Source organism: Chrysochloris asiatica, unplaced genomic scaffold (assembly GCF_000296735.1).
Source record: "Chrysochloris asiatica unplaced genomic scaffold, ChrAsi1.0 scaffold00015, whole genome shotgun sequence".
In the NCBI taxonomy this organism is placed as follows: Eukaryota; Metazoa; Chordata; class Mammalia; order Afrosoricida; family Chrysochloridae; genus Chrysochloris; species Chrysochloris asiatica.
In genome coordinates this window covers 11,116,813-11,139,083 of record NW_006408533.1, presented here as the reverse complement: position 1 = coordinate 11,139,083, position 22,271 = coordinate 11,116,813, and the positions used below count along the sequence as shown (strand labels likewise).

Here is a 22,271-nt window from a genome sequence, read left to right as displayed (position 1 = left end):
AACAAATTACCATGCAAACACTAACCCAAGATTTTTTTGTGTGTGTGTTTTTCTTTTTTTACTTTTTATTGTGAATTAATTGAAGGTTTGCAGACAAGATCATCAGTTTTGCATTTAACAAATCATACATTTTGCTTCATCTCAATGATTGCAGCTCCCTCCATGCAACAACATTTATCCCCCTTCCCTCCCTGAGGTTCCTATTTCCACTCCACCCGCCTTCCCATTCCCTCTCAACTTTGTCCTTAGGTTGTCATTTTTATTTTGAATGATTCTATAGTGAGCATACTTTACTAGATTGGTGTCCTTCTCTGCCCACCTCCTCGGCTGAAAGTTGGGCCACGAAGGTGAGTTCCACAACAAAAGGCACAAATGTGGCTACCCAAATGACAGAAAACAAAGCTCTGGTTGTTGGTTCCTGAAAATGGCCAAACATCAGAATTTCTTTTACTTGGTTTTAATTTCTAGTGCACGAAATGCTAGCTTATTAATGTTACTTGGAAAAACTTTCTTTGTTAGTGAAATTTATAAAGACTAAACACACCTTCTTCTAACCTAGAATTTGGTCATAAGTTGAAGGGCGGATCCGCTGATGCAGTCACGGGGTGTTCCTGGCACCCAAGAAGGCCCGTGTTGGGGCAGGGATCCCTGAAGGCTGGTTTTGGCTAACAGTGGGAACGCACAGTGCAGCGTTGGCAAGCGGGACGCTCAGCGAGGATCTGGGCAGCAACTGCCAGGAGCAGAAAAGGGGCGTGGGCGAGCAGGCTGAGGGTGGGCCGGGACCGCTTTCGCTTGAGCTAGCCAAGCGCTGCAGCCAGCCGAGGAGCACAGGGGCAGGCTCAGGCAGCTCCCCAGCGACTCTAGCGGTGATAAAACTTGAGAAATAACAAGGAGGGGCTGCTCCGCGTCTTCTGAGTCCAATCCCATTGAGGGATCAAACACGTTCCTGGCAGGCAGCTCGAAAGAAGCCAAGGAGACTTACAAACGAGCGGCAGCCAGGAAAGCACCTCCCGCGCCGCTGCAGCTCTAGGGGCTCTATCTCCCGACCAACGCCCGCGTTCTGCTTCCCCATTCAGGCGCCCCGATGGCCACCGTCGAGCCCTGGAGCTCCCAGTACGGAGCCCTCTATAGGCACCTACTGCTGACTCTCTTGGTAAGTGGGAGTCTGGGATGAAGAAGGCAGGATTAGTTCTCCCTGGACGCTGCTCAGGGACCTGAAGAGTTGAAGCCGCAAGGCTCTTCAAGGTGATCTCCGTGGCTCAGCTTAATCCTGCGGTGTTTGATCCTGGATCAGTGAGGAACCTTTGAAGAGTGACTAGGTTAACTTTTGTTGTTGTTTGGAACACCGCGTTCAGTGAATTACTTGCTTCACCTTTCTGTTGCTGTGTCTTGGAGGGTGGATAAGGGAGTTGGGATTTATGTTCCTCATGAATATACTCCTCAACCCGGAAGTTTGTGTGGAAAGGGAGCAAGCGTATTTGTTGGTCTGTTGTTTCAGGAACCCTAAACAGGGAAAGGAGTCCTGGTGTGGCGCTGTAGACTGCAAAGCCGTTTGAACTGCAAGGTTGGTGGTTCAAGCTCACCAGCGTCTCTTTGGAAACCCTATACAGGGTCGCTATGGGTAGGAACCGACTCGACAGCATTTAACAACAACAACAATCAGGGAAAGGGGGACTTTGAAAGTTGGGCTGCCGACTCAGGTCAACAGTTGGAATCTACCAGCGTTCCCTGGGAGAAAGGCTTTCTGCTCCCCTAAAGATTTACAGAAATAGAAACCCTGTACTCGCTAGGAGTCAACCTATTCTACAAGACATAACTACTACCACCACCAAGCTGGGGTGGAGGGATGGGGATGGGGAACGCTGTGGTTCTGTAGAATAAGCAATGGACTGTTAACCAGTAGGTTTTACAATTCACCAGCTGCTTTTGCAGGAGAAAGTTGCTGTTCCTGTAAAGATTTACAGCCTGAGAAAATCCTATACAGGGTCTCTATGAGTTGGAACAGACTCCATCTCACTTGAGCTAAGAACAAGGGGGTGGCAGCATGGACATGAAGATTACTACCCCCATCTGGTACCCTCTCCAGGTATCTGTCTGGCTTAGGGTAGCATTATTGAGAGGAGGGGCCCCTCTGGGTCTTGGCGTGGGAAACAGGCTTCCCTGCTTTGGCTTCCCAACTCTTTCCAACCACACATCCCGCCAGACAGGTTGTTGGTGGAGTGAGCCTGGGATGTGGGAGTGCAGGAGGGCTAGGATCCTGTTAGGATTGAGGTTGTACTAAAATGAAAGGGCCACTGTGTGGTGTGGTGAGGAATGGTGTGAGTTTGGGAGATTCGTGTGAGATCCCAAACCCCACCCTGGGGCCAGTGGTGAGGTCGCTGTGGAAATTAGGGACAGTGTTCCCAGAACACAGGAAACATGAAGTGGAAAATAGGAACCCATATGTGGCACTGAGTGTGATTCTTGAGGTTCAATCAGAGTTGCTCACCAGGGTTGTGGGAAGGACCTATGGATGCATACTTCTCCTCACCTATGATGGGCATAGGTGAGTCTGGTGAGCAAGAAGACACTTCCAATTCAGAGGAAGGGTCAACCCCGCTGTTCGGATTCCTGCCGGTGCTCCCCCTTCCCCAACAGAATGAGTTGGGTTCACACCTTGTGGTCCTTTTGAATCAGCGAGTTAAGTACTTTGGGTTTGTAGTTATGGTCCAAGATCTATTGACTGACCAGGAATTATACAAATAACCATGTCGACCTGCCAAACCACTGCTCCCACAAAATACCTGAGCTGATGAAATGACTCTTTACACATGGGAACTACTCTTAAAACACCATCCTTTTTTGATATGTATATAGGAAAGCATATGCTTGGTGTTTTGTGTTTACCCTGTGGAAATGGAAAAGGGAATGGGGAGAAGAAACTGGGGAAGTATAGTATTCCCGAGATTTCCCTCATTCGCTCCAGGGGAGGGCATGGAAGACAAGGTGTTGTCCTAGTTTAACGGATGGGGGAAGGGGAGTAGTGTTGAGGTGTAAACAGACAAGAAGGTGCATGCAAATCTAAATAGAGATAGCATCAAATTCAGTTTAAGACAAATGAGTTTAGGATTTTAAGTATTTCATAAGGTTTAGATTAAATGGTTTATCTGTGGAGACTTGAATCTATAAAAAAGTAATTTAATTTATCTCCAACCTGCAATTTACAAATATTTTTACTTTCTGTTCAGATGACTAAATTTATTGAAGACAGTGGGTTTGGTTAGTGTACTGACCATTCCATGTCTCTATTTCTTTTTGACTCATATGAGTCTCAGCTTTCCAATATAAGATTAATGGCATAGCATTTAGAGACACACCTTCATTTTATAGAGACTTTAATGGATCTCTCTAAAACAGTAGCTTGTTCTAAGAAGCAAGCTCTTCAAAGCAAGGCTTTAAAGACTTATAACATGTTAGCCTTCTGACTGAGCTATACCATGGTGGTGGTGGCAGTTGTGTGTCATTGAGTTGTTCAGACTCACAGCAGCCCTGGATAGGGTTTCTGAGGAGCGGCTGATGGGTTTGAACTGCTGACCTTGTGGTTTGCAGTCCAATACTTATCCATGTGGATGTAGCAAATTGTTAAACACTCTGACTACCAATCTAAAGATTGACAGGTTGAACCCACCCAGAGTAATGTTGGAGCTCTGGTGTGGCATTGTGGGATAAAGCATAGGACTGCAAGTTTAGTTTAAGCCACAAGGTCAGTGGGTCAAACTCAACAGTGGCTCCTTGGAAACCCAATACAGGGTAGTTATAAGTCAGAACCAACTCCAGGGCACTTAACAACAACAACAGAGGAAGGCTGGAAAGCAGGCCTGGCAACCTCCTTCCAAAAAGCCACAACATTGAAAACTCTATAGAAAAGGGTTTTCCTACACACATTTTGTTGCTGTGTGTCATCTAGTCTAGTCGGTCCGAGTCATAGTGACATTGTATAGGGTTTCCGAGGAGCGGCTGGTGAGTTTGAGCCACAACCTTGCAGTTCAACCTTAAGGTTGAGTGCTTATCCTATGACACCACACCAGGACTCCTCTACACACACAGGGTCACCATAAGATGAAATGAATGGAATGGCACTGAAAAACAACCTTGTGACTACCTGAAAACTTTATTCTTAACAATATTGGTATATTGATCCTTTTAAAGTAAAAAGGAATACAATAATTAAAATAAATTATTTTAAAAGTTCAAGGCAAATAAGAAAAACTGAATGAGAACTAGTTTTATTATTAAATCATTCTCTAAAGGAAGTCAAAGTGTTGGTATGTATTTAGATTTGTCTGCTATACTAACTACCTTTTTTCAAAGGAAGCTGTTGGTGATACCGAAATATTGCTAGATCCTGAAGTGTCTTCTGAACCTTGAACTAAATGCAAGCCTGTGCACATTTTTTATTCTATTTTAATTGTGTTGGCAGTTGGCATTCCATATATGGTATCTATATTGTCTGGTGGTTAGTCATGCTTTTCATTTCATGAGACTGTGTCAACAATTTTGATTAGAAGGAACTTTTTTATGAATTATGTATGTGTAAAAAAATAAAGAAAAGTAAATCATAAAATTTACCTTTGAGGCAGTAAGAGTTTGAAAGATAATATTTCCAGTTAGTGGAAGGCAATGATCATAGGAGAAAAGTTTGTAATTCTTTAACTATTGTGCTAAGTCAAGTAAAGTCCTGTTTATTTTTAGATCCTCCATGGCTTTCTACTCTGTAGTCTCTTTTAACTTTTTTTTTTTAAAAAAAGACTGTCATTTTAGAAAGCTTACTTTATATATTTGGATTCACTATGTGGTCCAAATGGTTAACATGCTCGTTGCTAAGCCCACAGGTTGGCAGATTGAATCCACCCAGAGGCACCTTGAAGAAAGGTCTGGCAATCTCACTTCCAAAATTCTGTCACTGAAAATGTTATAGAGCCTAGTTCTGCTCTGATACAAATGGAGTCAACATAAATTAAATTGACTGAATGGCACCTGGTGGTGGTGTCCTGGTGTGGTACTACAGGTTAATGCATTGGACTGCAAAGTCCGTTTGACTTCAAGGTTGGTGGTTCAAGTTCACTAGTCATTTCTTGGAAACCCTATACAGGGCTGCTCTGGGTTGGAGCCAGCTCAATGGCACTTAACAACAACAACAAGTGTTGGTGTCATCCACCAACTAACTGATCTGTTAGTTTGTCATATTGGAGTGGTTTGCATGTTGCTGTGATTCTGGAAGCTATGCCACTGGTATTTTAAATACCAGCAGGATCACCCATGGTGGACAGGTTTCAGATAAGTTTCCAGAAGAAGGCAGACTAGGAAGAAGGAGAGACAAACTACTTCTAGGTTTGAATAGCAGGGGAACGCTGTCAGATAGCACCAGAATAGTGAATACTGAAGCACGAGGAAGAGTGCCAGAAAATTGTCAGATATAGTGCCAGAAAAAGAAGTCATTCAACAAATGACTAGGAAAGAGTTGCATTCTCAAAGTAGAGTTGCCTCTGATGACACAAATGGAGTAAAGCTTTCGGGACCTTCATTTGCTGATGGGGCACAGTTCAAAATGAGGAGAAACAGCTATAAACATCCATTAGTAATCAGAATGTGGAATGTATGAAGCATGAATCTAGGAAAGTTGGAAGTTATAAAAAATGAAATAGAGTGCATAAACATCAATATTAGTGAGCTGAAATGGAGTGGTATTGATCATTTTGAATCTGATAACCACATGGCTTACTATGCTAGGAATGATAAATTGAAGAGGAATGGTGTCACATTCATCATGCAAAAGAACATTTCAAGTTCTATCTTGTAGTACAGCTCTGTCTGTGATAGGTAGGATATCCATACACCTACAAGGAAGACCAGTGAATACAATTATATTTAAATTTATGCACAAATCACTAAAGCAAGTGATGATGAACATGAAGAATTCTATCAAATGGCACAGTAAGATCAGCAATGGACTGAATCACAGGACTGTGGTTCAAACCTATCACATACTCCTCAGAAACCCTATACATGGTTGCTATGAATTAGAATAAACTCAATGGCATTCAACAACAACAGCAACAAATTCTTCAGTCTAAAATTGACCAAACATGCAATCAAGATGTATTGATAATTACTAGTGATTGTAATGCAAAGGTTGAAAATAAAGAGGAAGAATAAGTCATTGAAAAATATGGACTTTGGTGATAGAAATGGTGTTGGAGATCACCAAAAAACACCATTTTAAAACAAAATAAAAGATGACAATACACATGGATCTCACCAGATAAAGTACACAGAAATCAAATTGTCTATATTTGTGGAAAGAGACAATGGAAAAGCTCCTTATCATCAGCCAAAATAAAGCCAGGGGCAGACTGTAGAACAGACCATCATTTGCTCATATGCAAGTTCAGGTTGAAGCTGAAGAAAATTAAAACAATCTATGAGAGCCATAATGTGACCTTGAACATATACCACCTGAATATAGAGATCATCTCAAGAGCAGATTTGATGAATTAGACACTAATGACCAGAGACTAGAAGAGTTTTGGAATGACATAAGGAGCATCATTTAGAGGAAGAAACTAAAAAGTCATTAAGAAGACAAGAAAGAAGAAAAAGACAAAAACAGATATCAGAAGAGACTCTGAAACATACTCTCCAACATAGAGATGCTGAAGTAAATGGAAGAAATGAGGAAGTCAAAGGGCTGAACAGAAAATTTCAAAAGGCAGCTCAAGAAGACAGAGTCAAATATTATAATGAAATGTGCAAAGATCTTGGATTAGAAAACTAAAAGGGAAGAACGCTCTCAGCATTTCTCAAGCTGAGGGAACTGAAGAAAATATTGAAAGCTTGATTTGCAGTAATGAAGGATTCTATGGGCAAAATATTGATTGATGCAGAAAACATCAAAAGAAGGTGGAAGGAGTGTACAGTTACTTTGCCAAAAGAAATGGTCCATGTTCAACCATTGCAAGAGGTAGCATATGATCAAGAACAATGATACTGAAATAAGAAGCCCAAGATCCACGAAAGGGATTAACAAAGAACAGGGCACCTGGAATAGATAGAATACAAATAGACATCTTTTAACAAACTGGTGCAACCATAGGGACACTCACTCATCTATGCCAAAAAATTTGGATGACAACTACCTGGCCAACTGATTTGTGCCCATTCTATAGAGAGGTGTCCCAACAGAATGCTGAAATCATAATACAATATCATTAAAATTTCATGCAAGTAAAATTTTGCTAAAACTAATTTTAAAAATGGCTGCAATGGTACCCTGTCAGAGGTTCAAGCTGGATTCAGTCAAATCTGTGGAACGAGGGATATCATTTTTAAAGTCAGATGGATCTTGGCTGAAAGCAGAGAATACCATTAAGATATTTACTTTGCTTTATTGGCTATGCAAAGACTTTTGATTGTGTGGGTCATGATAAGCTATGGACAACATGGCGGAGAATGACATTCTGGAACACCTAATTGTGCTCATGAAGAACCTGTACATCAACCAAGAGGCAGTTGCTTGAACAGAACAAGGGAACACTGAATGGTTTAAAATTCGGAAAGTTGTGCGCCAGGGTTGTATTATTTCACGATACTTATTCATTCTATATGTTGAACATATAATTTGAAAAACCGGGTTATATGAAGAAACATATGGCATCAGGATTGGAGAAGACCCATTAACAACCCATGATATGCAGATGATACAACCTTGCTTGCTGAAAGTGAACATGACTTAAAATACTTACTGATGAAGATCAAAGCCTTTGGAATGGGTTGCACCCCAATGCAAAGAAAATAATTAACACCAAGGTAAATGGAGAAAAGAGTGAAGTTGTCAAAGACTTAATTTTGCTTGGATTAACCAATACTGGTGAAAATATAGTCAAAAAATCCAGTGAATTATTGAGTTATGCAAATCTACTGCACAAGGCCTCTTTAATATGGTCAAGAGCATAAATGTCAGTTTGAGAACTAAGGTGTGCCTGACTCAAAGTCATGATATTTTTAATAGCCTCATATGAATGTGAAAGTAGGACAAAAATAGAGAATATCATAGAAGAATTGATGCATTTGAGTTATGATATTGGAGGAGAGTAATAAAAGTACCATAAACTGCCAAAAGAACAAACAGATCTGTACTGGAGGAAGTCCAGCCAGAATGTTCCTTAGAAGCCAGGATGGCCAGACTTGCCTCTCATACTTGGGACATATTACTTAGTGGGACCAGTCCCTGAAGCAGGACATCGTGCTTGGTAAAGCAGATGATCAGCAAAAAAGAGGAAGACCCCCAAATGAGATGGATTGGTACAGTGGCCACAGCAATAGACTCAAGTGTAACAATGGTTGTGAGAATGAAACAGGACAATGTTTCATTCTGTTGTGCATAATGTCACTATGAGTAGGTACCGACAGGATGGCACCTAGCAACAACAAGTGGTGGTATCTCAGGACATTTCCCTCAATTAAAGGTACTTTCTCTCCTATGGATGAATAACAGAGCAAGAGAAAGGCTTATCACTAAAGTAGGGTGTTTATTAGTAGCAGTGAAAGTGCCTTGACAAGAGGAGACCTGGTGTAGTTTGATGTAACGTGACACATGTGCTGCTTGAGCAAGTTTTAACCAGAATGGTTAAATTTTAAATTTTGATAATGAGAGAAATGGTGGAACAAAGAAACTAAGCAGTTCTTTTCGGGTATTGTCCAGTTGGAAGAAGTTATGGCAAGTGGATGTGTGCGCAACCTATTTGCAAGACGGATTGTGTTGTAAAGGTTTCTGAAGTGTTGACCATCACTCATTATGGGAAGCTTATATCTTAGTCAGGGTTGATGTTTTTTATTTCATTTTCTTGTTTAATTGTCTTACTAGAAACCTTAGTGCAGTGTTGTATAAAATGGGTGAAAAGAGATTTCATTCTTTTCTTCCTTATTTTAGGGGAGAAAATTTGGTCTTTTTCCATCAAGTATGCTATTTAGGTTTTTCATAGATGTCCTTTATCATGTTGTACAAATTCTATGCCTCATTAGTTAAGTTTTGTTTTTTAAATAGTAAATGAATTTGGGATTTTGTCAATGCCCTTTGAACTTATTGAGGATCAAAGTGTTTTATTTTTGTTGCTGTTGTTATTCTTTTTCTTTACTTTATAAGTAATGCATTCTTTCTATTCTAGGTCTTCAGTTTTACTTGTGAAGCCTGCAAAAATATTATACTTAATGTACCTTCTACTCTAGAGGCAGATAAAATGATCGGCAGAGGTGAGACATTCCAAAACAATGTTTTAAGAATAGATATTTAGTTCATCTAGACTGGAAAGAGAGTTTGGCATCCAACCCTTGCTTTTTCAGACTTAGCCTGAATCTACTTATAAATTTGTAAAAGCAAGTTAAGATATTAAAAAAAAATCCTTTTGTTCTTTATAACCCCATTGAATCCTATAGTTTATTGTAGTGTAAATATTATAATGCACATTTTTATAGTCATTTGCATTTTATATTTAGAAATAGACCATATGTTAACATTTTCCCCCAAATGTGAAAATGAAAGGAATATGTCACTCCTAAAGATGTTCACTTCTTTTTGGCTAATTGTTTCTACCTATGACAGATTTGTGTTAAAATTAAAATGTTATACTTGGAGCTTCAAAAAGTTTGTGGAAAAATTCAATTATTTTAATTCAATTTTTCTAAGAACATTGTGAAGCCCCCTCGCAAATGGGCAGCATACTTACTTAAGTGGGTATACTGACTTCTCACCTATTGACTTGAGTGGGTCCCAAAGACCAGGCCATTATGGGAACATTGGTGTTATGTAAAAATGGAGGATGCCTACATTATTGCGTAACTGCCAAACCCTGGAGAATCATGGTCTAGACAAGTTGAGGCATAACCTTAATTAGACTATTACAGTCAGTGTTAGTCTCACCTTGTCCCTCAGTGTTTGTTACTGCTGACATATATTGTTAATGCACAAATAATTGGATAGTAGATTTTTGCTATTGTCAATGTAAGATGTCAGGTAATGAGAAAGGCAATAATTGAGGAGTAGATGTATTCATTTATCAGTTTGTTTTTGTTAAGGCAAATCAAATTATTCGTGGAATAATGGGATGGAAAATAGGAACATTGTAATGCCTTTCCATTACTACCTGTAGCATATTGCTGTTGTTGTAAAAGTGTTGTTGGGTTGATTCTGACTCCTTAGCAACTCTGAGTATAGGGTTTCCCAGGAACAGTTGATGAATTTGAATGCCCAACCATTTCTTTAGCAGTCCAGTGCTTCAGCTCCACTCCAGGACACCTTTTACTAGAGGGCACATTCAAAGGGCCAGAAGTTCAGGGTGGAGACTTAGAAATCTGGGACCCCAGAGAGAACTGTGAATTCTTAGGGTAAAAGTATACAGAAAAATGTCTCTTTTTCATGACACCAAGGAGGTCATTGGCTGCTTCACCTTGAAGTTGAACATCTCCTTCCCAGCCACTGGCTGCCAAAAACTCATTGAAGTGGATGATGAACTCAAGCTTTGTACCTTTTATGAGAAACGAATGGCCACAGAAGTTGCTGCTGACTCGCTGGTTGACGAGTGGCAGGGATATGTTGTCCACATCAGTGGTGGGAACGACAAACAGGGTTTTCTCATGAGGAGGGGCGTCTTGACCCATGGCTGTGTCCGCCTGCTTCTGAGTAAGGGGCATTCCTCTTATAGACCAAGGAGAACTGGAGAAGGAAAGGGCAAATCTGTCTGGGATTGCATTGTGGATACCAACTTGAGTGTTCTCAACATGGTTATTGTAAACAAAGGAGAGAAAGCTATCCCAGGACTGACAAATACAGCTGTGCCTCATCACCTGGGGCCCCAAGAGAGCTAGCAGAATCTGCAAACTTTTCAATCTCTCTAAAGAAGATGAAGTCCGCCAGTATATTGTTAGAAAGCCACTAAACAAAGAAGGCAAGAAACCTAGGACAGAAGCGCCCAAGATTTCAGCGTCTTATTACTCCACGTGTCCTGCAACACAAACGTCGGCGTATTGCTCTGAAGAAACAACGCACTAAGAAAAATAAGGAGGAGGCTGCAGAATATGCCAAGTTTTTGGCCAAGAGGATGAAGGAGGCCAAAGAAAAACTACAGGAACAGATTGCCAAGAGACAGAGGCTGTCCTCACTGAGAGCTTCTACCTCCAAGTCGGAATCCAGTCAAAAATAAGAAATTTCTATGTGTGACAAATAAAAACACTCATATTAAATCTTAAAAAAAAAAAAAAGTATACAGAAAAATGTCAGTGGGTCTTCAAAGATAGACTTTCCTTACTTCACTGTTTTGTATAGCTCACACACTAGATTTTTCTTTGGGTTTATGTGTATAACTTCAAAGGATCTGGCTGAATGATGGGTGTATTTTAGAAGATGTAGATAGTATTGTTAAGGAAAGTTTTCTGTTTTTTTATTCAGGTTGGGGTGTGAAAGCTCTACTCTGGCACAATAGCAATGTATACATCTCATTAATAGGAATATCATTTTCATAAACCCAGAAGCATATCAGTGTTTAAACACCTTAATTAACACCATACAATCAAGAAACCCTGATAACATAGTGGGTTACCCTTTGGACTCCTAACTGCGAGGTCAGCATTTCAAATACACAAACCGCTTGGCTGAAGATGTAGCTTTTTGCTTCAATAAAGATGTATAGCCTTGAAAACTCTAGACAGGAACCATCTCAATGGCATATAACAAAAACAACATACAATTCAGAATTATTTTTTAAGTGGTGGAATTTTTTTTTTTTTTTTTTTTTCAAAAATGTAAAAGGAATGGGTAGGTGTTTGGCAAGTGAAAAGTGTTTACGTATTTCATTGAACTTCATGGTTTTGAAGAAGACTGCACAAATTATTTTTAATACATTGTGTGTGTAAGTGAGTAAGTGTGTATTTCTATTTTATAACTTTGATCTTTTTATTTGCAGTCAATTTGAAAAAGTGCCTCAAATCTGCAGATATCATCAGTTCAAGTGACCCTGATTTTCGCGTTTTGGGTGATGGGTCCATATTCACAACCAAGGCTATTGTCCTCTCTGATGAGAAAAAATCATTCACCGTATTGCTTTCTGACACGAAGAAACAGAAACAGAAGGGCATTACTGTGCTCCTGAAACATCAGAAGGTACTCAAAGTACATTAATAATTTGATATTTTGATAAAAGATTGTTTTCTTTTTACATCACCTGTTTCGTTAGAATTTGCAAAGAGGATCAAAGATTTCACAGGGTCTTTTATGCTTCTTTTCCTTCCTTCCTGCCTCCCTGCCTTCTTCTTATTTAAAATTAAAAACAAGACAACAATAGTAATTGGTTAGATACTGAACTTTGAGCTTTGCTTTGTTAAATCTAAATGACCCTTCCTCTGTGAAGGTTTGGCCCCCTGCTCCAGCCTAATTTTTGACTTTGTGTGCCAGTGGCAGTTTGATTACCCCACTATTATAGCATTTAGAATTGTTTATTCATGCAAACAATTTAGCTGTAGTTTCCTGAAGACATTCATTGATCTCATTTGTGTTTATAACCTTTGGAGTAAGGCCTAATACCAGACTCAGAGTCAGTAGTTGTGTGTTGAATTAATAATAGAACAGTGGTCTCTAGTAAATAAGAAGTTGATTTCAAATGGTACAATCGTTCTGATTTAAAATAGAATGCAAATACTAGGAGATATGTAAGATAGAGTATCTGTGGCATTGAGCGCCAATCAATCAGAGGATTCTTGACTGCAGTTCTAGATTCCACATCATCACGAATGCCAATTTGAAAGCACTCACAAAAGTGACAAAAGGTTTAGATTTAGCAGGAAGCCCAATATAATTTTCAGCAATGAAGCTGTGTTCTATAATCTGCATCACATGTGGTAAGTGCAATTGAAAAGCATAATTTAAAAAAAATTGTTACTATAAGTAGTTGTTACTATAAGTACTTTAAGGAGCTCTGGTAGTGTAGTGGTTACGAATAGGGCTGTGAACTTTAAGGTCAGCAGTTCGAAACTACCAGCCGCTCCGCAGGAGAAAGATGAGGCTTTCTGCTCCCGTAATGATTTGCAGCCTCGGAAACCCTGTACAGGGTCGCTATGGGTCGGAACCGACTCGACGACACTTAACAACAACAACAACAAGAAGTTTCATTTAGGGGGTTCCTGAGGCCTGGCGTCCTTGGAGGTGTTAGGTTTATAGGTTTTTTTACTGTTATGCAACAAGGTAGACTATGGCATTTTTGTTTGTTTATGTTTTAAATTTCTCTAAATTTAGGTTCTAACGAAAAGGCATACCAAAGAGACTGTCCTCCGGCGTGCCAAAAGGAGATGGGCACCTATTCCGTGTTCAATGCAGGAGAATTCCTTGGGTCCTTTCCCGTTGCTTCTTCAACAAGTAGGTTTCACATTTTTTTCTGATTAGAAGTGTTTTAAGTTCAAGAATCTGTTTTGTTCAGGCTTTAAACATTTAAAAATAAACAGATCATACTAAAGAGGATTATAAAATATTACAAAAGTGGATAAAAAATAACTAAACTATAATAACTAAACTATAATAATACGAGAATGGTGTTGCAGCAAGATAGGGATTGTTGTTAAGTTCTTACTACTAGTGACCCTGTATAGAGTTTCCTTTGTAAGAGCAGAAAGCCTCATCTTTCTCCTGCAGAGCAGCTGGTGAGCATGAACTATTGTCCTTGTGGTTCTTAGTCTATTGATTATCCTACAGAGCCACTGTGCTCCCACAGTAGGGATGGTTGTTTGTCGTTAAGTGCCATCTAGTCGGTTCTGACTCATAGCCACCCTGTTCAGGGCTTCTGAGGGGTGGCTGGTGGCTTTGAACCACCAACCAACACAACATCAATGCTGTGGTTAGCAGTCCAGTGCTTATCCTAGAGTGCCACACCAGGACTGGATAGAGACTGTTGTTGTTTGTTGTTATGTGCCCTCAAGTGAGTTCTGATTTATTGCAGCCCCTTTATAGGGTTTCCAAAGAGTGACTGGTGGGTTTGAACCTCCAACCTAATGGTTATCAGTCCAGTGTTGATTCTACAGCACCACAACAGAACTCCAGATAGGCATTGTTGTTGTTTTTAGGTGCCATTGAGTCACTACTGACTCATAGTGACCCTATACACAACACGATGAAACACTGCCCGGTGTTGGGCCAACCTCATAATTGTTGCCACTCTTTGAGCCCACTGATGCTGCCACTTTGCCAATCCATCTTGCTGGGGGTCTTCCTCTTTTTCTCTGACCCTTCACCTTACCAAACATGATATCCTCCTCCAGCGACTGGTCCCTCCTTACATGTCTGAAGTATGAGAGATGAAGTTTGGCCATCCTGGCCTCCAAGGAGCACTCTGGTGTTGTATGTACTTTTTCCAACACAGAAGGAGGAAGAAGGAGAGATGAACTACTTCCAAATATTTAGTCACTGAAAGCATTATGAATAACAGAGATAAGCATTAAAGAAAAATTATCTGAAGTGGATTCTAAAAGATGGGAATATTTATAAGTAAATAATTGTATAAGGTTTAGGAAAGCGGAGGTGGGCTAGGACTTGCCTTCTTAGCAGAATTCTGGGTATCTTATTATTCCTGGGTGTGATGGGTTGAAGAGTCCTTGGATGTTGCAAATTGTTAAGCACTGGACTATTAGAATGTTGGTGGTTTGATTGTATCTTGAAACAAAGGCCTGGTAATCTGTTTGTGTATGGTCACTGCCATGAAAATCATATGGAACTCTGATGCAAACTTCATATGTTGAAATAGATTTTTTTGTTGTTATTGTTGGGGAATGGGTGTACGATGGGAACTGAGCAGGAAGATGAAACAGAAGAGTAGGAACCAAACCCTAAAAGACTTTGTATGCTGTGCTGGGAAGTTTAAATTTATACTAAAAGTAAGGAGAAATTTTTAAGCAAGAATTACCCTGATTAGGTTTATGTTTGATCAAGATTTAAATGAATGTATAGAGTCCTGATGTGGTGCTGTGGGATAAGCACTTGAAACAATGTTAGTTTGAGCCACAAGGTCAGCAGTTCAAACTCACCAGTTGCGTCTCAGCAACCCTATGCAGGGTCACTATGAGTTGGAACCGACTTGATGGCACTTAACAACAACAACAACAATAGCAACAAATGAATGCCTGGAGTCAACACGAGTCAGGAGCCACCTCAATAGTGCTAACAACAAACAACAAAAGTAACCATTTCTAGCAACGAGAGTTACTGAAGTAAGCTTGTAGCATTCTGCTTTCCTTTCCCGTTTAAATGCCCGTTACTGTGGTTGGTGTTTAATACTGATGGTGTGACCTGTATGTTCCTTGTTTAAATTCTTAACCACCTATTTGATGTCTTTCACACTTATTTTTATTCTATCCAGTGCTGTACACTTGTTTCTATTCTTCATGAATATTGTACTTTAAAACACTGAAGCATACTAAAAAAATTGATTTCTGATTACCGAAGTTATACTTTTCATAGTTGGGAGGGTAAGTCAAAAAGTACTGCTATAACATCATAGAAACCTTTATTAAACAAAATATCAAACTGTGAAGCTATTGCTTCTTGACATAGCTTCCATCTAAGTCTATAACTTCTGATGGTGGTGCTACCATCTCTCTAACCCTCCACCAAATAAATCTGTGCTCTTCAACTTGTGCTATGTCAAAATGACAGTTGTCATCTTTCAGGGACTCAAATTGTGTTCCTTTTAAATATCCTGTGAGTTTAGGGAACAAAAAGAAGTTTAACAGGGTAATATCAGAGTTATAGCATGGATGGGGTAAGATTTCCCAATGAAATTCTCATAGAACATCCCTTGGCACTCTCTAAGAATGAGCAAGTGTATTTTTGATGAAAAAAAAAAAATTCCTTGATGTAACTTTCCTGTCCTCTGTCTCTCTGATGCAGTTTTTAATTTTCTTAGAACTTCTTCCTAACAAGTCCTTGTGATCATTCTGTGTCCTTTGAGGCCATCCAACAACTACTGTTGTTGTTAAGTGCCATTGACTCTGTATAGGGTTTCCAAGGAGCAGTTGGTGACCTTGAACTGCTGACCTTGTGCTTCAAACTGACCTTTAAGTCCAGCATATTAATCCCCAGCGCCATACCAGGATGCCATCTATTACGATTACTCCTTTGAAATCCCCCAAAAACTGTTCACCGTAACCTTCTGTGCTGAGCTCTTTGTCTGGAATAAAACTGGCCCAGCCGATCCCTTTGGAAGCCACAGTTGTTTTGTTTTTGGATCTTTTTGTGAAGGCTCTGTAATGAGACTAAGACAAATGTATTACTGATAGAACTTGTCTGCAGCCATTTGCTGATCATAGACACATTTTGTTTGGAATAAACAAATGCATGTATGAATTAGAACCCTAGTAGCGGTACTTTTTGACTTATCCTAGTACATTAACCTTGCTTGCTAATTTACCACTTTCCATTTTTTCAGTCCTCATCTCCTTGATGTATACAGATTTGACAGATTTGATTTCTCCTCTTCCTTGAATACATTCTTATTTGATGTCTACAACACCACTCACCTAATTACCTAATTTTCCTCATGGCTCACAGACCACATTTCTTCAAAAGAATTCATCTCTTGATTCTTTGGCCCTAAAATCATCCTACCCTTCCTAATTAATGGCAGCTCCATCATTCTAGATGTTTGAACCTTGAGGTCTGTTTGGTTAGGTTTTAGTTATAAAGAGTTTAACTATAAATACAGTAAAACCTGTGAAAACTAGAAACTGCACAATGTTGAACCCTTCAGAGATGGAAACCTCAAATATTTTCCACTGAAATAACCAATATGAAGTTGTTGTTGTTGTTAAGTACCGTCGAATCGGTTCTGAACCATAGCGACCATGTATAGGGTTTCCAAGGAGAGTCTGGTGAACTTGAACCACTGACCTTTGAGTTCAAACCAACTTTGCAGTCCAGCGCATTAGCCCACAGTGCCACACCAGGATGCCCAATGAAGTGGTAAGACTAGAAAATTTATGTGACTCAAGAAACAAGGAAGTCCAGTCCCATTGAGTTCCAGCTCTCACAGGTTTCACTTTAGTTAAAAGCAGGTATACAAATTTATTGGGAGTGCTGAAAAAATAAACTTTCAGTGCTCCCAATAAATCTGTCCTAAATAAATTTTCAGGTTGAATTTTCAGGACTGAATGACCAACTTATACCATAGAACCAGCTCCAAAAGCCTACTGTTCTTTTCATGGTGGGAAGGCCAGTAGTTCTAAAATCAAAACATCACTTCTGCCACCAAGAAACAACACAATCAGGTAGCTGCTCCTATGAATGTAGCTCCAGACCAAGGTCTTAACTGCTCCAATCAGTGTCTGCAAGATTGGCCTGTACTCTATTTCTGAATCCTCACTAAGTTAGTGACAACTAATGGTGATGGGTGGTGGTGGTGTGCCACAGAGTTGGTTCCGACTCACAGCGACCCTGTATTGAGTTTCAGAGGCTATAAATCTTTACGTGAGCAGAAAGCTTCATCCTTCTTCCATGGAACAGCTGATAGTTTCAAACTGCTGACCTTGAGGTTAGCAGCCTGACTTGTAAACTCTACACTCCCTGAGCTCCTTAGTGATAACTACTTTTTGTTATTAAGTTTGTTGAGTCAGTTCTGACTCACAGTTATCCTGTATGGAGTTTCTGAGGTGTGGCTGGTGAGTTTGAACCACCGACATTGTGGTTTAAATAGACCTTGGATCTAGCACATTATCCCACACTGCCACTTCACTACTAGAGCTTTGCTAATGCTGCTGCGGAAAATAAATAAATAAAATAAATAAAAAATAAACAAATACACTTAAATGTAATGTCAACAAAATAAATGCAAATGCAGCAGAAATGAGAAAGCTGCCTCATTATTTTTCCACATATCATGCAAGTGCATCGGATTTGCCATATCTGAAACCAGAATTCTAGTTTCAAGAGTTTCTGGGGTGTTTTGTTTGTTTGGTTTTGTCTTAACCTTTCTCACATCCTCTCTATAAGAAGGCACAGTAGAAGGAAGATAAAAGAGATACTGAGCCTGACTCTACCATCTCCATCCATTCCTACCACAGTTTAACTCTTGCTATCTATATTATTATATTAGTAATCTTTTACTGAGATCATAAATAACAATAGCTTAAACATGTAAAAATCTGAGCTGGTAAAGAGAAATTTGAGATAGAAAATTGAAGAAAACTACAGGGACCCAGACTTTTTTATTTTATTTTTTAATTTCACCATCCTCAAACTGGTTTAAGATGATTCATTACTGTGTCCAAAAGAAACCACACCTTTTCTCCCCTAAGGCACAGTCTAGATCTGGCACATATTATGTTTGTTCATATCTCACAGAACTAAATATTTCAAGTTGCCATACCTAATTGTAAGCAAGGCTTAGAAATGTCTTTGAATAAACTGTGTCAAATATAAATTCTTATGAAATGTGAAGAAAAGCTATTAGGGGGTACTAACACTGTCTCCTGGTGTGGTGCTGTAGGATAAATACTGAACTGCTAACCACAAGATCAGCAGTTCAAATCGACCAGCTACTCCATGGGAGAAAGATGAGGCTTTCTGCTCCCATAAAGATTTATAGTCTCAGAAACATATACAGGGTCGCTATGAGTCGGAACTAGCTCAATGCCATTTAACCATCACCACAATGAAACAGTTAGTGGTTCAAACCCATCAGCTGCTCCTTGGAAACCCTGTACAGGGTTGCTATGAGTCAGAACTGACTCAAGGACACTGACCACCAACAGTAACACTGTGTGTCATGGTAAACCTTGATTTTCCTTTTTACAACACACAGTCGACCCAGTGCCAATCCCTTAGCTCTATCTTCAAATTATATTCTACATCTGACCACTCTACACCACCTCTACTGTGATCACTCTTGTCTAACAAACCATCACTTCTTCTTAGATTTCTCAGTAACCATCTAAATGATGTCTCTGCTTTCCCTTTACTAATCTACTCAAGTCTATTCTTAGGAAAGCATATCTGATCAAAATGTAAATCAGATTATGTCTAAACCTTCCTATTATTTCCAATCTGATTCCAAGGAAAATGTAACCTTTGGAATTGTATTTCTCGCAGTCAAATCCAAGATGTGGTCCCTATCACCCCAGTACCTCTCCATTCCCTACATCTTTTCCCCTTGCTTACTCTGCTCCAATCAATTTGGCCTTCCTGCTTCTTAAACACTCCAAGTATTCCTTTAGCTTGACTCGTTTGTATTTCCTGGCTTCTCTGCCAAGAAGAGTCTTCCCTTATTTATATTCATAGCTCACTCTTATTATTTTTTGTTAACTCCTTTATGTAATGTACATTACAGTTGGCATTATCTTCAATTGTACATGAGACTTTGTTTGCCTCACCCTTGCCAACAATGGGAATTATTGTTCTCTCTCTCTCTCTTGTTTTTTTTTTTTTTAACTTTGTCAAATTAATAGCTGGGAAAGTATGCTGTATTGTTTTAAATTAGGATTTTTTTAAAATTACAATTTATACTGAACATTGTTTTAAAATTTCTTTTGCCAAATGCCTGTTACTGATTTTTACCCCGTTTTCTATTTGTATGCTGGTGAAATTGTAAGTTTATTGAAATCATGCCTTTAAAATTAAAAATGTAAACATGCTATCCACATTTTTAAAAAATAATACTTTTTCACTGAATTTAATTTTAATTTTGTGGTCTGTTTTGTTTTCCTTTTTCCTTTAGGTCCAGTCTGATGCAGCACAAAACTATACCATCTTCTACTCAATAAGTGGTCGTGGAGTTGACCAAGAACCTTTGAATTTGTTTTTCATAGAAAGAGACACTGGAAATCTGTATTGTACCCAACCTGTGGACCGTGAGGAATATGATGTTTTTGATGTAGGAATTTTGAGTTCAATGACTTTAAATGATTAAGCTCTGTTTTTTCTGGTACTCACCTCACTACCCTTTCTGTCTTCTTGGCACTCTCTTCTTAGGGTGCAGAGCACTTTCACATCATGGGGAAAGCAGAGAGAGAAAAATTTGGAGCTTTTGATCTGCTCCTTTTTTTTTTTTTTTCCAATTTCATCTATATAAGCCCAAAGTGAAGAAACAAGTTAATTGAATGTAAATTCCAGTAAATTTGCAGGAAGATGGTTTTTCTAATGAGATATTCTGTCTGGTAACTGGTACATTTTCCTTTCTCCAGGCCATGTCTACAGTTGATTAGATTGCTTTTATTTTTTATTGTCACTTACGTGATTGTATGACAGTGTCTAAGAACTAGATAAAACCAAACCAACCCCTTGTCATTGAGTTGATTATGACTCATAACCCCATAGGGTATCCATGGGTGTAATTTTTACAGAAAACGACAGCCACGTCTTTCTCCTGTGAGTCACATGGTAGGTTCTAGCTGCCTTTTCATTAGCAGCTGAGCACTTAACCACTGATCATCCAGGGCTCCTGAGAACTTATTGCTGTTGTTGTAGTTAAGTGCCATCAAGTCAGTTCCAACTCATAGAAACCCTGTATAAGGTTTCTGAGGTTTCATGTGTTTGAGTGACAAACCTTGTGGTTAGCAGTCTAGTCCTTATCCTGCAGGGTCACAAAATAATGAAGCATAATTGGAAGAACCGATCCAAAGAAGTGTAAATTTCTGATATGGCTAAACTTACGGTCAATGAATGATACATCAGAAAAAATGCAGTTTAATTTGAAAATGTAATTGGGTCTTGAGGTACCCTGGTGACACAATAGTTAATTTTCAACTGCTAACAAAACATTGATGGTTGAAACCCATCCACCATCTCTGTGGGAGAAAAACCTGGTAATCTGCTACTACAAAGATTACAAGGTAGACAACACTGAGGCTGTTCTACTCTGAAATGGGTATGCTATGAGTCAAAAATCAACTTGACAGCACCTTACACTGAATGATGTGGACATTCCTGTGCTAGGAAAATATTTTCCCATGTGAAAAGGTGACTCTGTTCCTAGAAGAGGGAAGAGATTCTAGGGATTCTAGGAAAACAAATAAGAAAATATGACAATATGACAGATGATTCCCCACATGGCTTTTTTTTTTTTTTTTTTTGCATTTAGGTAAAACATTTTCAATTCACTGTGATAACTGCACACTGAATAGAAATATGTTCTATTTGGCATTACATTGTCTTTGTGAATTAACAATGAGTAAATTATTTAAGGCATTTTGTTAGAAATTCTCTTAAATAAATGTGGTCTATGAAGTAAAGCAATAAGCTTGGTAGTGGTGAGACTGAGGACCAGTTAGTTACTTAGATGATTTACTAGGGATTTTTCCCATTGCAGTGATTTGAATTGCTTTCCCTAATATAACTCAGATTATTGGCAAGATCAGGACTACAATGTGCCAGTGCTATGTGCTGTGGAGTCGGTTCCGACTCATAGTGACCCTGTTCAGGGTTTCTGAGACTGTAAATCTTTACGGGAGCAGAAAGCCTCATCTTTCTCCAGCAGAGCAGCTGGTAGTTTCAAACTGCTGACCTTGTGGCTCGCAGCCCGATTCGTAACCACTACACTACCAGAGCTACTTCAGAACTATAATGCAAAACTCTATATTCACATTGAGCTCCTTAGTCTCTGGGCAGAGTCATACCTGACTTCTTTGTACTTTGGCCTAGGTTTAATTTACAGTGTAGACATTAATACAGAATTCTGAGTGCTCCTAGAAATTCTCCATTATGATCATTAGAATTGATCATAAGTATCTTTGAAAATGGTTTTTAATTTTAAAAAGATTCCCAAAATAGGTAGTGGGTAAAGCATCTTATTTTCTCTTGCTAGAATCTTATTATCACTGATCTATTGAATTTGCATTTTCCTCTTTTGTAGTTGATTGCCCATGCATCAACTGCGGATGGGTATTCCGCAGATTTACCTCTCCCACTGCCCATCAGAGTTGAGGATGAAAATGACAACTACCCACTGTTCACAGAAAGCGCTTATAATTTTGAAATTCCAGAAAGTAGTCGACTTGGTAAGGCTGCTTTTAAGAATGATGAAATGCATTATGTTGACTATTTGTGTATGTTTTTGAGACATTGAATTTTTCATGGTTTTGCTTGTTTCAGATGGGTACCTATTAACCAGAACACATGTTATCAAAACAAATCAACATGTAATTTATCAGATATTACAGGAGTATTTGGTTTTGTCAGTATAGTAACAATGAAGTTTGAGCATAAGGTGGCT

General features: G+C 39.2%; 1 protein-coding gene across 1 annotated transcript in view; it reads left to right on the top strand.

Annotated features, from left to right (window-relative positions):
• Positions 1-1,084: 1,084 nt before the first annotated feature.
• DSC3 (desmocollin 3) overlaps positions 1,085-22,271 on the top strand; it is a 64,868-nt gene continuing 43,681 nt past the window's right edge. The window contains exons 1-6 of the mRNA XM_006835123.1: positions 1,085-1,153; positions 9,204-9,288; positions 11,994-12,190; positions 13,319-13,438; positions 19,779-19,934; positions 21,912-22,056. Of these exons, the coding sequence (XP_006835186.1) occupies positions 1,085-1,153; positions 9,204-9,288; positions 11,994-12,190; positions 13,319-13,438; positions 19,779-19,934; positions 21,912-22,056 (772 nt within the window). The remainder of the gene's footprint in view (positions 1,154-9,203; positions 9,289-11,993; positions 12,191-13,318; positions 13,439-19,778; positions 19,935-21,911; positions 22,057-22,271) is intronic.